The sequence below is a fragment of the Streptopelia decaocto genome (assembly GCF_964273445.1).
Source record: "Streptopelia decaocto genome assembly, chromosome: 15".
Taxonomy (NCBI): domain Eukaryota; kingdom Metazoa; phylum Chordata; class Aves; order Columbiformes; family Columbidae; genus Streptopelia; species Streptopelia decaocto.
This window is the reverse complement of record NC_138670.1, coordinates 1,731,546-1,749,166: the sequence shown is the minus strand read 5'-3', so window position 1 is coordinate 1,749,166 and position 17,621 is coordinate 1,731,546. Positions and strand designations below refer to the sequence as shown.

The 17,621-nt window shown below is 43.0% G+C and overlaps 1 protein-coding gene across 2 annotated transcripts in view; it reads left to right on the top strand.

Moving 5' to 3' along the window:
• The window catches only part of ADGRD1 (adhesion G protein-coupled receptor D1), a 116,389-nt gene that overhangs the window by 61,331 nt on the left and 37,437 nt on the right, over nt 1-17,621 (top strand). For both annotated transcript variants that reach the window (XM_082066518.1, XM_082066517.1), the window contains 2 exons: nt 12,746-12,849; nt 14,918-15,029. In XM_082066518.1, coding sequence (XP_081922644.1) covers nt 12,746-12,849; nt 14,918-15,029 — 216 coding nt within the window. The remainder of the gene's footprint in view (nt 1-12,745; nt 12,850-14,917; nt 15,030-17,621) is intronic.

Here is a 17,621-nt window from a genome sequence, read left to right as displayed (position 1 = left end):
ATTAGTCAAACCACTTTAAAATTAGGGTATCCTGTTCAGGTCACCCAGTTTTTATCAAACCATTATTACCTTTATTGCTTATAAAGCACCTAATGACCCCAGATGGTTTCCAAGTATCATTTTTCTAGGAACTCTTCACACCCGTAATAAAACGCAGCTTTGCCTGAAGAGCTTTGCACGAAGCCAATGAAGGATGTCACCCCGTGATGTGCTTTAATTGCAGTTCATATGGTTGGGCTGTTATTTGGTCCCTCTCTCAGAGTTCATCAGAAGATCTCATCCCAAATCTTTGACCAAGATATACCCTTTAAATTGAGTATTTAGGATTATCTTGCAGTAGTCATATTTTTAACCAGTGGAAGAAGACAAAGGTGTCTTCACTGTGTAATTGGCGTGAAGTTGAGACCCAAGCAAAGGCGAGCTGCTTGGCTTTTGAGCTGTGCAAGCAGATTATGCTCAGTTACAAATTCCTAAAACATTTGCTAAGTATTTGCTTCACGTGTCTAAGCAATAGAGCCTCCTGAATCAACTACACAACTGGGAACTTCTCCCGGGTGCCCTTGAAACCCTGTTAAGTAAATGTTAAAATGCTGTAGATTTTAAACACATATACATGTTTATTCACTGTGTTCTGAAATTCATGAGCCGAGGTTCAAAGGGCCCATATAAATCACCCATTTGAATACCAGGTTGTCAGTGCTTTAAGAAATTGTTACAATGGTGTTGTATTTGATCTTGAACTTTTGTATATTTTATTTTTCTTTTTATAAATGGAGTTCACAGATAAATGAGACAAGAAAAAGCGAGGGTGGGTGTATGAAGCTGCCCACATTTGAACAGTTCTGTTTTTATAGTTATTATATAGCTGTGGCTGTATAAATAGAAATGGATGACATTTTTCCACATCAACACTGTTTTTGACAGAATATTTATTTTTTGTCTAGATTCTGTCTTTTTTTACAAAAGGGCTCTGCTTTTCACAAAAAATGTAAATAAATTATGGGGAATGGATTGCCTGAAAACTGGGGAGGCTTTCATCCAAAGCTGTACTTTGGTACAAAAAAAGTAGCTGTATTCTTCATGGGAATTCTCCTTTGGGTGCTTTATATTGCGTTTTTTCTACAGAAAGTCCCATTTCCCTTTCTCTCCATCCCATGGGTAAGTGCAGCTCTCAGGGCAGCAGAAACAGGCAGACATCCTCTCCAAGGGCGCCGTAACTGCCTTTAATCTCATGCAGCGGTCTGGAGAACTAAAAGCCAGGATGAATAATTCTACCTTGCCTTGCAGAAAGGCAGGCAGCTCACAGGAAAGAGTTAATACAAATACAAAGGGGGATATCAACCATTCTCAAGTCTAAATAGATGCGGTGCAGAGCAGCAGGTATGGAGCAGCTCCAGAGCTGTGAGAGCATCTCTGGAGAGCACTGCTGATGGGCAGCTCCAGTGCAAGGAGGGTTTGACTCGGCTCATTTTCACCACAATAATTATCTTTTTGCTAAAAATAAAAAAAAAGGGTAAGTTTTCCGTTATTGAGACAACGCAGGTTTTTAAAGACAGTTTGCTGTTCGCAACTGGAGAGTGCGTCGCACTCTAAATTCAAACAAAGCCAAAGCGTCTCTAAGCAATACTGAAAATAAGTGACCTTTAAGATGATCTTTAAGGTCCCTTCCAACCCAAACCATCCTATGATTCTGTGATAACTCTTTGTCAAGGATGGTGATTTTTCTTCTGGGTTATGCTAAATTTAAGCAAGAATCTCCTTGCTTAGCTCCCTCTCTTTGTTCCCTCGCACGGTCAAGTCTGGCTTTTCCACCGACAGAATTCAGCATGAGCCAGACCCCGTGAGCCGGGATGAACCCAGTGCTCCCTTCCCGCTGGGACCGGTCCAGCTCAGCTTCTCTCCACCAACAACCAGCAGATGTCTCTATATATTTATGCAGTTTGTGCATTTCTTGTGGGCATAAATGCCTTCATATATTCTAAGACTCTTTACCATAGCGATTTTATTACAAGGTACAGAACTATGTTAATAATTCATGCACCCGCTTGGAGAGGAATTACGATGCCATGTGGATTTTGTTTTGTTTCAGTGAGACATTCACAGGGACAAAATTGTAGGATATTTTGCATCTAATGGCGCTTTCTCATGAATACTTGAAGTATTGCAAGATGGGGAATGCTGACAAATTGTTAGACATTTATGGGGCGGGCTGTCAGGTGGGCCTGATTTCCAGGTAGCATGGATATTATACGAAGTTCTTAGGAACAACGTGCGAGTTCTTGATTTTTGTTCTTGATCTTTACTCAAAGCAGGTTAGATTAATTCAGCCACTATTCTACTGTATTCCAGCTGGCAGTAATGTACAGAGACTGAAATCTGCTGAGATGGAAAAGCACTTTCATTCCATTTTTCAGAGAAAAAGTGAAAGAGAGGTCACAAAGAAAACATTTAAATTCTGCAGTTTTAACGTAGATGTGTGCTATACAGTGGTGTGTGGAGAAAAAGAGCTTTGAGTGCTGTGAATTAGCTAAACCCAAGCTCGGATTACAAGTGTAGTTGAACACTACTCCAGATTTTGTGTTTGTTTCAGCAAGAGCTCGAACACACTGAAGTCACGGTGATTGTGAAAGAATGATGTGGACAACACCGATCGGCTTGAGACACATGGGCGCAGTTTCGCTGCTGTCAGTGAGGCAGGCGATTAGCAGTTTAACAAGTTTATTTCAGGAATAAAATGACAATCTTGGAAAAACTTAGGACCATGTGGTGCTCAGATGTCAGCCTGGCACTGACCTGTTAGCCTGCTGATGAATTGGCCCACGTGGAACGCCAGAATTATTTGTGTCTTTATCACTCTGCTGCTAAGCCTGTGTCACGGCTGGCCCAAGTTCATGCTTGCTTGCTGAGATTCATTTAGCGTGTTTGTTTTAATTTGAGAAATGATGGCATTTGTTTGGAGTTCTGGGGATTAGTGATGATGAATTGGTTTAAATGAATAAATAAGTTAATTGAAGGTAAAATGTGACTGAATGTGAGCAGAATGTTCCTGAAGGGACATGTTCAGCCCTTGGTTGCCTTTGTGAAGCTGCATGGATGTAATGAGGGTCAGCACAGAGTTTGGAACCTTGGTTGAGAAGAAGTCTTTTCACAACTCTGATCAAGTTAGTCAGATTGAGAATTTTACAATTGCATCTCCCTAACAAAATGGGACTTTCAGAGTAGTTGTGCGGATACAAACAAACTCGTGTTCCCCTCCTCTGGAGAACTCGTTGCTCCGATCAAGCTGCTCTTTCTGATGGGGGAAAACATCCCTCAGATCAAATCATTGCTCAAGGTGCACTCCTGGGGATTCGTGTCTGTCTTTCTCATTCCTCAACCCATAGAACAGTGTTCCAGCTTTGGCTTCATCTGCTGCAGTCAGAACAAGCCGGTACTGCAACGTTATAGTTAGGGAGACAATGGTGCATTAATATAGCTGCGGTAGGAAAAAGAAATAATCCATTTAGTTTGACATGTTTACACTGGTTTATGTTGGCTGTTTGTGTCCAAGTGGAGGGCACTCGGGGTGATACGCTCCCCGTGGTGGTTTCCTTGTGGGACGGTAGGACAGGAGCCCTGCTCTGTGCCGTGGGCCTGGACAGGAGCGGCAGAGGAGGAGGTGGAACACGTTTCCTTGAGTAGCATCTTCTGCTGGCAGGGCTGGGGACATCCCAAGCTCCAAGGGCACCTCCCGCAGCAGCGGCACCTCCCGCTGAGGGCAATGGCCGGAGGAGAGGGGCCCATTGCTGGGTGGGAGGAGAGCGGGGGCCTTGGGGCGGTCAGATGGGGCGGTGGCACAAGGTACTTCCTGGACAGCAGGAATCGAACCCAGCATGGAAGAAGCCACGTTTCAAAAGCACTCCAAAGAAAATGCAGGCGCTATTATTTTATTTTGGGCAGCTTTAGCTCCTCTCATCAGTCAGTGGGCCCTATGCTCCTGCCAGGAGACACGCCAGCCATCTGGCAGGTTTGATTTTTATAGTGATCCAACAACCACAAAGCATGCCAGGCTATTTGTACCATCTGCCACATAAATGTCATTTCAGCAAAAGGATGGTGGACACCTGGGGACCCAGAGTTCAACAATTCTTTTAAAGGGGAAATTGTCTCCCACAGCAACATAGACTTTGAGCTTTGGGTCCCCCTCCCAGAATGAACGAGGCAGGACACAAATGTAATGTTTATGGCCCTTAGATTTTTTTTTTCCCTATTTTATCCTCTTTCTGTATTTTCCAATTGTCAGGATATAAAAATGACTGCTATAAAGTTCACATATGGATGGGCATTTCCAGCAAGGTAACAGTGTCATACAATCTGTTGCAGATATTGTTCAGGTCTTTAAACGCATTTTCTACATCTCTAAAGTTAGATGTTTTTTTTTTTTCCCATCCCATTTGTAGTTGTTCTTCCATAATTCGAAAGAGAGGATCAATCAATACAGTTCAAGCTGCCCACCGATGGGCTTGAATCAGAGCAGCATTTATAAAGGGGAAAATATTTAAAAGCTTCTGATCTTGCAGCTGGAGCTATAGAGACAACCCATAGCATCTTTAGGGAGCCCCGGGTTTGGCTGTGGGGTTCTGTCCACAAAAGGAAAGACATCCCAAATTTCTTCTTTTGGGCAATATGTGTGTTTCTATTTTGTCATGTTATAGCTGAGTTTGACAGCAAGTTTTGACAATGTGTGGCTGACTGACAACAAAGTGCATCTATTTGTGTCTGTAAAGGCTGTTTTGAAAGTGTCCTAATATTGTCAAATGTTTTAAAAACATGGCACATAGGTGTATAATTTATAAGTTGGTAACATTATTTTCCTAAATCTAATATTGCAGTTATTAATCAAATGTTGCGCTTAGGGGGGATTAAAAGAACAATCTGAAGTAATGAACTCTTTTCTTAATTTTTCACCCAGCTGAGGTTCAGCCTGTATAATCCAACAGGACAGTGAAATGGAAATGATGTGGCATTTTCTGATTTCTGCTGTTTTGCAATTTTAATATAATTACTTTTCTCAGCATGGTTTGCATTGCTGGGAACATACAAAGAATAATGCCTTAGCCCAGCCATTTTTCTTCTCCGTTGCATATTTAAAAATCGGATAGGCATTCCAATTCTTTTGGTCCTTGTTTATTACCATTGACAGTTTACTTAGCTGAGGAGACCTCTGCAGACAGTTTAAGCAGCCTTTACCCATCAGGTGAACAAAGACGAATCAGCTGATGTATTTACTAGGTTGGTGCAAAAGTAATTGTGGTTTTTGCATTGTTGAAATTTGCCATTTGCTATTGGAATACATTCTTAAGTGTGGTTACGTTATGCTTTGTTTTAATGCGCTTTTCTCGCTTTCTGTTTTTGTGCTACTGACTTATCACTTGCTGTTTATTTTATGTTTATTTTAAACTATGGAGGTGATATTAGACAAAAAGCAAATCTGAATGATTTTCTTACTAGAGTTCAAACCGGGTAGTAAAGCAGCGGAGACAACTCTCAATATCAACAAGACGTTTGGCCCAGGAGCTGCTGATGGACGGACAGTGTAGCAGCAGGTCCAGGAGTTCCCTAAAGGAGCTGAGCGCCTTGAAGATGGGCAGCGCAGGGGCCACCATTGGAACTTGGCAATGGTCAATTGAGAGCGATCGGCAAAGCTGATCCTCTTACAACCAATCTCTAACCCCGAGCCATTGCTCATTCTTTGCTATTCCATTCCTTTGCCAGTGCAGCTCTGTTAATTTTGATGAGAGGAAATAGGAGAATTTCTTGTTCTGTCCTGAATCCCATAGAATTACATGGAAAAAGCTGGACTAGTGCTGCAGGATATGAAATCCCTCAAATTCCTTGGAGAATTGTTTGGCAGTAGCTGAATTTCACTCAGCAGAGGAGAACAAAAAAAATACTTTTTTATTTTGGAAAAGCACAAATATGTGAGAGTTCTCTAACGGTCAAAAGAGCTCTTTAGTTTGAGAAGGACTCTATTCTAATCAGAATATTTAACAAAATAACACAGACTTCATTCTTATGGTGAAAATGAAAGCACTGAGCCATTTGGCAGCTGGGTCATCTTGCTGTCTAAAGGATTTCCCCATAAAAATGTTATGATGCTGCACCTTCATCCATGACTGTTCTCTGTTGAATATCTTTAAACTTAGTCATTCCGTACTCTTAAGTTTAGTCTGTCTCCTGTATTGGCCCTTTTCTGCCCTTTTTCTCCCCAAAGCCTGGTGCAGGGGCAGTTCAGGGCTGGGGACCAGGAGGTTCTTGGCTCCTGAGTTGAAATGTGTGTTTCTGAATCAAAGCCCGAGCCTGGGATAAGGAAAGTAGACATACTAACATTCATTGAATTTTACTGGGAGCTGGGTATTTAATTATCCTCAACCGCTCTGAAAAATCCCAGAGTCTGGCAAGAGCCCAGCGCCTCTCTGCCCGCCAGAGCCCGCTGGCCCCGCAATGGGGTTTGTTCTCCTCGTTGGACTCGCTGATGGACTTTTGGCTGTTAATTGGAGAACAGGGTGAGTCCGCTCTTGCTGGAACAGATGGACAGCTCTTAGGTGTATGGGCAAAAGTAGCTCCTTTGGTAGCACAGTGGATAATCTGCTGTCAACGCGGCATTGAACAGTTCTGGAGAAGCACTGCAAGTCTTAGGCCTGACATGAAGGCAGGAAAACCACACTGCTTTGTGTTACACCAACAGAGGTGTGAGGAAGAATTGCAAACATCTGATTTTGTGGGTCCCTTCCAATTCAGGACATTCTATGATTCTACAATTTTCTAATCCCCAAACTTTATGATACTTTGGGAACATTCGCAACTCAAGTGCTTCCGTCAGGCTTCACCGAACTCAAAACTTGCTGCGTGTGATTTGTAATGAGCAGATTACCCACTGTTTCATGCCATCTTGCCCAGAACTACTTTAAAAGACAACGTGGGGTTTTAAGAATACTAATTAATACCTTGGCAGAGATATTCAGGGAAATTCTAAATGTTTCATGTCATGGTGAAACGTTTTAAATAAGCAGCCAACCACCAGGCTGGGCTGCCGACGGGAAGAAGTTCCTCTAATCCTGAAAAGCCCCATTTGTAGCACTTTATTGCTGCTCACTAGGAGTCATGGAGTTAATAGAGAATGGGAATTCAAAAGCAGTTCTGCTGGAAGTGGCTGATAAAGGTGATAGCCCTGCAAAGCATCACTCTCAGAGGCTTTTCTTCTCTAAACTCATGGTATCTGGTACACTGTGGCTCTATACAAGTACTCTCTGGGTCAAGCGAGCCTGTTTTTTCTGTGAGCTGTGGTTGTGCCGTTAGGTTTGGCCACACAAAAATCCTCCTTGTGGTGTCAGTGAGCAGACTGAGCCTCCCGAGCTAAACACGAATGTTAATTTGAAAAGAAAACATGATGTTATGTACCTAACAAAGTGCTTGGCAAGATGAAGGTAAACAGAGGCTTGTATTGTTATTATTATTTAATATATAAATAAAGGCCTCACTGGACAGAAATTGAATTTCAGCAGCCTTTCTGGAGGCAATTAAAACCATTAGCTTCATCAGTCGAGGCCAATGTTTTAATGTCTCTGAAACACTCAGGCTGCCAAAGTTAATTATTCATCCTTTTCTTAATTGGATTCAGATTGCATTTTAAAGGTGCAGCCTCAATAGGGTTGGCCGAGCCTTAATTTTTCACCCCAAGAAATGTCTCAGAAGAGATCGTTTCGAGCCTTTGCAGAAGGGTTTGAGAGCCGATTTCAGCCCCGGCCAGCGGCTGATCCTCCCAGTCGCTTCAATAGAGTAAAAGCCATATGTCTGTGTAATTAACTTTGTGGTAGGAATGCTGCTTTGGGATGGAACGCTGACCAAAAAGGACACGGACTCGCTCTTGTGTTTGAACTTAGGGCAAAATGCTCTTGTCTTGTCTTACATTTGTGCCAGCAAACAAAAAAAAGTTGGGTTCATGCAATGTATACGTTATATAAGCACATGCAGAAAATAGCAAATTCTGTGTTCTACCAGTAAGCAACACTAAAATCCAAATGATAGGGCAAATATAGTCCTTAGATTGCAGGGCTTATTTTTTAAGGCTGCGAAGCTTTTTTTGGTTCAAGAATTTGCCTTTTATTGGAAGAAGATGAATTGCTTTTCAGAAAGGAGATTTCAAAAGCAGTTTAGACAGTGAAATTACTGCTTTCGGTGGCTAAATTGTGAAGCTGTAATTTGGTATGTGGACAAACCCTTTCAGGATCGGCTGTGACAAAGCTTGTTTTAAGTATTAGAATTCAGCCCTTTATCTGAGGGGTTGCCTCTAAAGGCAGACACGGGGATATTCTGCACTATGTAAAGAAGAAAATTATAGATTAATACTCACCCAAAATGTCCCTTCCTCTGGAGAAAGCAAAAATACTCCCTTTGCAAGGCAGAAAACATGCCGACAACTGCCTGAGAGGTGAATATTGAGAAAAAGGGCCAGAGAAGGGGACACGTGGAAGGGGACGCTGGGCAGAGAGTGGCCAGTGCTGCCCAGACAGATGCTCCGGTCCGGCCAGTTGTGTTTTGTGTGTCTGTAGCCCATTTAGCGCTCTGATGGGTTGTTGTGCTGCGTTGTATATACGAGTGCTCATTAGTGTTACATAAATAAGTAGGTTTTCTGTTCTAGATACAGATCAAAGGATTTTTCATGTCTAGCCTAATGGGCAAGTCTCTCAGCCTCAACTGACCTTTTCCAGATATTCCAGAAATGAAAAGTACCATTCTATTATAATCCTATATTTTCATCTTGCAGCACAGCTATTTTTAAACAGACGAGTTAGATGTCACTCTTAACAACATCATCAAGGAAAAATATATATGTTCGGGGTCTGAACTGGTATCTTTCCAGAACCATTTCTCAGGCCATGCGGATGCCCGTGATTTTCCATAATAAAAATGCACTAACTTTTATGAGTGAGAATGAGGGTGAGACAATCGTCTATAACATTGCAGATGGAGGTAACTATTAATACTAAAACGGTCAGATCTTTGTCCCTGCTGTTGGTGACCCTTGCAAGGTAAAGGGTGTTACAGCCTGAACTAAAAGAGTGGGAGTTTCATATGGACAATGCATTTTTGATTTGACTGTTTGTTCAAGCTGAAACTAGGAAATATCTGTCTTTTAGTGTTCATGATTGCTAACGCTCGTGACTGCACAAGCTCGTTTCCCAGCTTTTCAGCTTGTCTCAGTGTAAGACAATGACCTTATAAGCTCAAAGAAGCAAAATCTTTTAGAAGAAAAGAATAATTTCATGTACAAGAGTGAGAGTCAGGCTCATGGGATTACTTCACAGATTGCCCGATGTTTTATTTGGTACTTTTTAATGATATTTTCTTCAGTAATAGCCTGATTAGCTTTTTTGTGCTGACTACAAGATCATCCCAAATTACCGTCTTATATTCCACACCATGAACCGAGTCTGGAAATTTGGAAAAAGACAAGCTGAGGTCAGATGGAATCAGCTCCTATCAGGCATTGGAGTTTATATGGAATTGTGATGCACAATGCTCTGACGATCCGGGTACTTCTAACAAACTTCATGCTTGTTATCCCTTACAGCCCCAACACAGACACACAACATCCAGCTGTGCTGGAACAGCTGCCTTGTGGGAAGTTAGGAAAGACCTGGTATTTTAAATATAGGTTCTCTTCTCTCCTGCACCATATACTTTTATTTAGAAATGTGGCTCCACACCCTGGAAATCATTCCAGGACTTGTTTGCGTGCTGTATCCTCCCCCCTGCAATTCATATCAGCCCAGACAGGAGCCGCTGGGAATGGGGACGCTGCCTTGCACCCCAACCCGGAGTGCAGAACAGCCCTCCCAGGCCCCATCTCACCCCAAACACACAGAACTGGGTCACAACTCCCCACAGGCTTCCTGTTCTTCACCCCGGGCAGGATGAGCGTGTGAATTGCAGCGAGGTTGCTTTGGAAACACCAGTTACCAGACTGATGTGGGGATTGATTTAAGAGCGTCCTTAAAGCATCATCAGATTTTGGTTGACTTTACCAGAGCAAGAGCACTTCATAGATGTGGGGACCTATGTGGGTTATTTTAGATTGGAGTGAATCTTCTATGCTTTGTTGAGAAGTGGTTTCTTGTTTTGTTTTGTTTTATTTTAATTTCTAAGTAATACAGGCTCCTCTTGGGACAGCTTGTTTTATGTCTTGTCTTTCCCTGCAGGGGTTTCTGGAGGAAGACTGAGCTAAAACCCAGAGCAAGCCTTTCTTAGGGGCATGCGGGTTACAACAGAGATTAGCTAGAAAAAGATGTTTGTGTGATTGTTACTTTCTCTCAGATATACTATGGGAAAACACAAACGCTTTGATTTTTGCCCGTTTCCACTAGATGGATCCCCTGTATCTTCCGTACTTGTGTGTGACAGCAGACATCACCTTTCCTGCGCAGCCCTTACCCGCTTTGCCAATGCAGACGCTGTGATAGACCCCGGTCAATCGGAATGAGCACTGAGCAGCTTTGGCCTCTGTAGGGAACATCTTCTGGCTGCAGGTGTTGGAGTGAAAGAAAGCCTTGAAGTGCTGAGAAATACTGATTTCTGAGAGACCTGAAGCTACAAAAGCTTCCTCTGCTCCCCTCCTCCCTCTGTAGAACTGCAAACCACCTGTAGCAAGAGAAAGGGATGTGTATTGGAGCAATCAGGAAATAAGGTCCATGTGTTTCAGGCATGAGTGAGGAAATCACTTCTAAACTGCCCAATTTTCCACGCAAGTTATTCCTGTTTCAGGAAAAATCTGTGAGGAATGGCTACACATGGCTTCTCTGGGGGATGAGGGGTGATAGGAGCTTTGTGTAGACATCATATGGACCCTTGAAGCTGGTCTGGCACACAGAACCCTTTTGTTTCTTTGATGCTGTCCATGTCAGGGAAAAGAAACGTGTCTTTGGCTGAGAGAGAAGAAATCCTGAAGAGCTGCATCGTATTTCCTCGGGACGGTAACACCATAGCAACCGTTGGCTGTCGGTGATGCTGCCGCATCGCTTGGTGCTGCTCACATTGCGGAGCGGCCGCAACCTGTTTGCTGTAAAACTCACCGCACGTGAGCTGATATTTATAGGAAAATGAATGCACCTCCACAACACATCGGTTTTGTTCACATTTACAATGATCTTCTTTTTTTTTCTCGGCTTTAAAAGGAATTTCAATAGTTTATTGGTAGAACTGGTTTGGTTTGATCATCTCTGATTAAATACTTGTTGGAGGGAAAACTTTATTGTGTGGGGGAAAATAATAGAAAATCCCAAACGTCAAGGATTATTGGAGTTACTGTAAAAAAAAAAAAAAAAAGGAAAAAATATTAGTATTTTCAGTATTTTTCAGAATAAATGAATATTTTGAATGAGTTTTCAGCTAAAAATGTATAGTTAATAGGCATTGAAATAAAAAAAAAACACAGTATTTCAAATATCAAAATTAAATCTTTTTCATTGACCACATTTTTTTTCAAATCTTCAGTTTATGAAAATGTCAACTCAATCCAAATTCGAGTCAGGAAAATTCTTCTGAGATGAGCAAACTCCTTCCTGCCGGCTCTGTTCTACTTATTATATATTAATATTGTCTGGCTCCCTTTGCTGGGTGCGGCTTTTTTCCTCATTCTTTTATGACAGCTTGCATGGACAATTAAAGCACACTTTCTGATTAATTTAGGAAGAACGGTTAAAACAAACTGTCCTTCCGCATTGAAGGTATCCAGGCTTCTCCCTCTCTACAACCACCTGAAAGGAGGTTGCAGCATGGAGGGTGTTGGTCTCTTCTCCCAATGAACAGGCAATAAAACAAGCGAAATGGCCTCAAGTTGTGCCGGGGGAGGTTCAGATTGGCTATTAGGAAGATTTTTTCACGAGAAGGGTTATGAAGCGGTGGAGTCACCGTCCCTAGAGGGGTTGGACAGACGTGTCAATGAGGTTCTCAGGGCTGTGGTTTGAGCCAGAGTTGGGTTCGGTGGGTCTTGATGAACTGGGGGATCCCTTCCACCCTACATGATTCTATGGTTCTGTGAGTGTAGTAGTGGACACTATAAAGATTAAACGCTCATGAAATTTGAATTATTTCTTCAAAAGGTGCATGTAGGTAAAAGCAGAGGCTGAGAGCAGAGGCTCATGCTCCGACCGCTCACGCTGGGCATTTTCTGTGGCTTTCTGTTCTGTAGACGTCAGTCCAGCTCCTCCAACAGGCACCGAAAACACGATACATTAAACAAAACGAGTGGGCTATAAATGGCCTGTGATTTAGGGGTGGCCTCGGTTTGTCAGCTCTCACTGCTGTGAAGCGCTTCTGGTATTTGCACAGCGCTGTAAATTATTGCAGCGCGGGGGCACTAGCGAAGTGTCCCGCGAGCTGTGAAAGATCCCGGCGCTGACACTGGGTGTGCAGCCCCGAAACCACGCTCATCTCGGAGAAATGAACTTATTCTGAGGAAATACTGACTTATGAAGTTAGAGAGGGAACCAAAATGCCCCGGGCATGTGGGTGCCCTGGCTGCGCGACTGAGTTTGGAGCTGACTCTTCATTTCCCGTGTTAGAAACGGCAGCGCATGTTTGCGAACATCAGCTTATATATGGGCACACGGAGGAGGAAACATTAGGTGCAGGGGGGGCTGACCTGTGGTTCTGTGGTGTCATAAATCAATTAATATCTTTGTAATTGTTTTTTCTTTGTGTACAGCTAACAAGAGAACACCAGGTGGCCCTCTCCTCCATCACTTACATTGGCTGCGCTCTGTCCATCTTCTGCTTGACGATCACCCTGGTCACATTTGCTATATTATCGTGAGTAATCTTAACTTAATTAACTGCCGAGCAACTATGATGCAGGAAGCCGAGCAGTGGTCCTTTCAGGTGCTCAGGATAAAACAAAAGCTATTAATTCTACAACCTTCCTTAATTATATTCTGTACACGTATTTGTAACGGTTGGTTGGTTATTTCTTAATTACTTTCATTTCCTGAAATGGGGTGGTCTTTGAATAGCAAGCTATTTCCATCTTATGAGCTATTTCTGGATTTTTGCTGTAGATTTTTTGCTATAGATCAGGAATGTTGCAAGGAGGCTGTAGAAGGCTTGGAGCACAGGAATGGGATTCTCGTCTCCTTTTGCAGACTAAACCACGTACTTCTTATTCAAGAGTTTGATTCTTTATTTCTATGACTAAGCATGTTTTTTGGACATCCTGTTAAGTGGCCAGTTTCTAGGAAAAATGTCTTTCTGAAGCCCAGTAAACCGATTGTAATGTTTGCTTGTTCCAAATCCTGTATTATTTTTAAGTGTTAAGATCTGTGCTGCTCATACTTGGATCAAGTGTGCAACTCGTGGCAAAGTTCACTCTAAATAAGTCCAACATTTGCCTATCTGGCATTGTGCTGTTTGCATGTTTAGGTTAAGGGGAATGATCGGCTCCATTTTTGTCTGAGTGCAAGATTTGACGTTACAGCGTTTAGAAAGGAAAAAGGAGCAGAAGGAGCTGGCGGTGCTGCTGCTGGGCTGCAAAGTGCCCGAGAAACCAAAGGCAAAGGGAAGACTGGAACAGAGAGCTGGGACCCCCCTGACTGCCAGGGGCCGCGCACCCCACTGCTCAAACCGCCCATTAGAAACAGTTTGATGAGGTTTTCACCGCAGAGCGGGGCCTCCTTAAGCAGCCGCAGTGAAATTTTGCAATGTACTGTTAGATGACCGTGAGGTAAGCGGAGAGGAATCTGGCAAGTTCTTTGCTGCTGCACATACTGGCAACGACAAGCGCTTCCCAGGAGGGCAGCCCGGCCGGGTAACCACGTTCCAGTTTGCAGCTATGTGAATTTCCTTGTTAGAAAGGCCCTGGCGCCAGGCGGCGCAGCCTGTCGCTCTCAATTACTTATAGGACATCGATAGTTCTTGTCGTCCTCCCTCTTCGCTCCCCTCTCATGGGGCACTGGCTGCAGCGGTGCTGGAGGAGCAGGGCTGGCAGGGAACCGTCATCTGCACCGTCAGCCTGGGGCACCTGCCACGGGGGACATGCGACGTGTCACCAGGTTGCAAAGGCCACCGCCACCCAGTGTGACACAAGAAAAGGATGGAGCACGCGGGAGGCAGCGCTGCCATTCGCACAGCCAGGCGGCCCAGGTCTCCCGAAACGATTAAAGCCGGTGGCAGGGGCTGATTGAAATGGAAAACTCGTTATCACTAGTACTGATCTTTTTTAAAAAAGAAGAATAAACTTACGTGAAACTCCTGTAATGTTCAGAGAAACGTGTATGTTTGTTTTGTGCTTCCTATTTCTGGATGAGAACAGGAGCAGGAGGCCAGGCGGCTCCCAGGAAAGCAGGTTCTTGTCAGATCTCCAGCTGGTTTTCACAAAGCTGAGACAGAGAGGTTCAAACGATGTTGTGTTCCAGGTCAGGTCTCTGCCAAGGTGGGCACTGCCCATCCTGTAAGGAGCTCAAAAAGCTGATAACAGTAAAGTCAAAACTGTAACTAAAGCCTTTTCACATTCACTTATTTCTAATCCAGGCAAATATTAATACCAACAAAATAAAGGCAGGAACTCTGGCATGGTGTGTGCTGGATGTGCCAGGTGCTGACAGCTCAGCACCACTCAGGATCCAACCCCTTTGTAAATATTCTATCACAAGTCGTTAGCAGAACTAGTTAATGTGCAAAGCAGTCTTTCTGTTGCCTTCAGGATGGCAGCAGAATATGCAAGAAACCAGCCAGGTGCCACTCGGTCCTGGTGGAAGGAGGGCTCAGGGTAACTCCGGCAAAACGAGTGGCTAAAAGCCAACCAAAACGCTTGCTGATAAATCATAAACACGTTTGTGTTTCTTGCAATACTGTTGTACTCATGTGTCTTTCTATTTCCTGCCAGGTCAGTCAGCACCATCCGCAACCAGCGCTACCACATCCATGCCAACCTGTCCTTTGCTGTGCTGGTGGCCCAGATCCTGCTTCTCACCAGCTTTCAGTTCAGCCCTGGCACGGTAAGTGCTAAAAAGAGCCATTGTGTTTTATATGAGGCACCTCCGTGGAGCGAACGCCATGTGCAAGAAAGTGTCTTACCCGTGAGAGCTCCGGTTTTAACACACCTTAGCCAAAAACGACACCCTGCAACGCTGGGTAAAGACCTCTGTGCATCCAAATACTGTTCTCTTAGTATCCAGCCGTGCAAAACTGAATGAGATAAGCACCCATCAAATGGAAAAATCGCCGTAGTAATGAAGAACTTAATGTAACGTCCCTTGTGCATGCGCAGATGTCTTGCTTGCTTAGTTAAGCAGAGGTAGATAAGCTGATGAAACACTCACATAGACTGAAGTTGCGGTTTAATAGGTGCATATTTTTCTTTCCCTTAAAACTATCCAAAACTTCATTTAGCTAAATCACAACCGCAGCACACAGGAAGCAAGGCCTGTCTTACGCCACAGGCTGCCCGCAGTGAAACACCCGCAGAACGCACAGCGATTTCAGTCCAGTCTCCTCTGCAGCAGCGGTAATTGCAGAGCACAATGCCGGAGAGGTCGTAAAGTTGAAAAGCGTGATGGACATACTATTGCTACGCTTTTTTTCATTGTTTTAACCTCTTGCTATCAGGGTTGTTGTGATTCCTCCTTTAATTAGGCTCATGTCCTTGCTCTGTTCTCACTAGCTTTCATATCAGCTTTAATACCGTTAATTGCTGCTTTAATTGGATTGCTAAATGGTAGTCTACAAAAAAGAGGGAGGCAATATTTAAATTAGAAGGCATTAATGTTTTAATCTTCTGCCAAAGACGGGTGTATCTGGTGCTAAGCAGTTTATAAGTGTCCTTGCTTGACAGGACAGTGGTACCAGTTTGGGAAACCCAGCGGGACTGGGAATGGCATCACTTGCTTGGCTGCACTTACACTGCCTATTCCCATTGCTGTCTTTACAGATATTGAATTTTTGGTTCCAGATATAGCATACCATATTCACCTGGTAATTTCAGTTGTAATATTTAATAATTCACAATTTATACTACAGCAGTTTTCCTTTTGAAGAGTAGGATTAATTTTTAACCACAAAACTCTGTTTTCACTAATAGGACTTTGATCTTTCTAATACAAATATCTTTGCAGACAGCATCTTCTTCCTATACTGCCAAGTCCCTAAAATATCTGTGCTGTCCGCATGCCAGTCTAATGACTTCCCTTTGACTTTCAGCAATAGATGCTTTTGGTTCTTCAGAGAACTTTGCTCTTAGTTACTTTCTTTCCGCTATAGATAACAGCATTTTTAACAGGATCGCATAGAGCAGTGTGCATTTAAAAATAATTAACCACCAACATTTCTTCAGGCTACTGAAGGCTCCCGAAGATCTGAACATGTTTATGGGAGAAAGTGAAGGATTATTTGGACACAGCAAAGTGAAAATGGAAGTGCAGTGTGTTAGGTAGCGCTGTGATTTTCCAGCACAACTGGAAGATTTTATGTGCCTGGGATATATGTATGTGCAGAAATTCCAGCCTGTGTATCAAGGCAGCATATGGATTGCAGGGAAGGACATTTGCAGAGGGTTCTGTATAATGCAGTAGGATTGCCACTTCAATTAAAAACACTATTATAACCAGAATTTAGCAAATGTATGCAAATTTACCTGTCTGTTTTAAGACTGTCCTCAGTACTATTTTCTGAGAGGGCTTTCTGAGAGTCTGCTCGATTTTCCCATCAACTCTAACGTGACAGACCTTGCTGCTGGCTGGACTGATTTCTGTGTTTCCACAGGCTCTCAGGTAGGCAATGGGACAGTGACACTAATGAGATGTGTTTTCACAGGGATTGTCCCAGCATACTGTGCCTCATAGGACACAGCACGGGGCAGCTGCTTTTGCAATATGGAAGGTCTCAACTTTTCAATGACTTCTTCAAGGAGGCAATTCCGTCATTTAGGACTATCTTCAAAGTAATAATTCAGGCACAAATACAGGATGAGTAGCAACTCTGCTATGGATTTTACGTAAAATTCTGCAACTTGGTAGTATGTGAAATTATATACAGACCAGCCTCCTGCGACTTCCCTAGCTTTTATTTTTCTGTTGTTTTGTGATTCATATTGTTTGGCTACTCAAAAGTTGGAAAGTATCCATTAGACAAAACTAGCTTGTAAGTCAGCTTTATGTTGCATTTCTATTTTCATGGATTAATCTCCCAGTAGAAATCAAAAGGCATTAAAATGGATTTCACAGCCATATAATAAAATTAACTGGAAAGGTTTTTACAGGTTTTGTCAATAATCAAATCTGGTTTAGTTATATTTCACTGAACATTGCAAAACACTAAAGCGCTTACAGATCTCACTTAGAAGAATTAAAACTATAGTTATTGCTGCTTTTTAATACGTGTATTCCCAGAGGATTTGCATTAAAATGCCCTTGCACTAGCTCTGGACCAGCTCAGCGCAAGTGAGAAGGTGCGGGAAAGCTTCAGTTTTCATTATACTATCAAGTCCCAACACTTTAATTTTAATTAGTGTAGAAAATCATGAACCATCAACAAAAAGAATAAAACGCCAGCACCAGGCAGCAAAGCTGATGCAACAAAGGGAACTAATGATT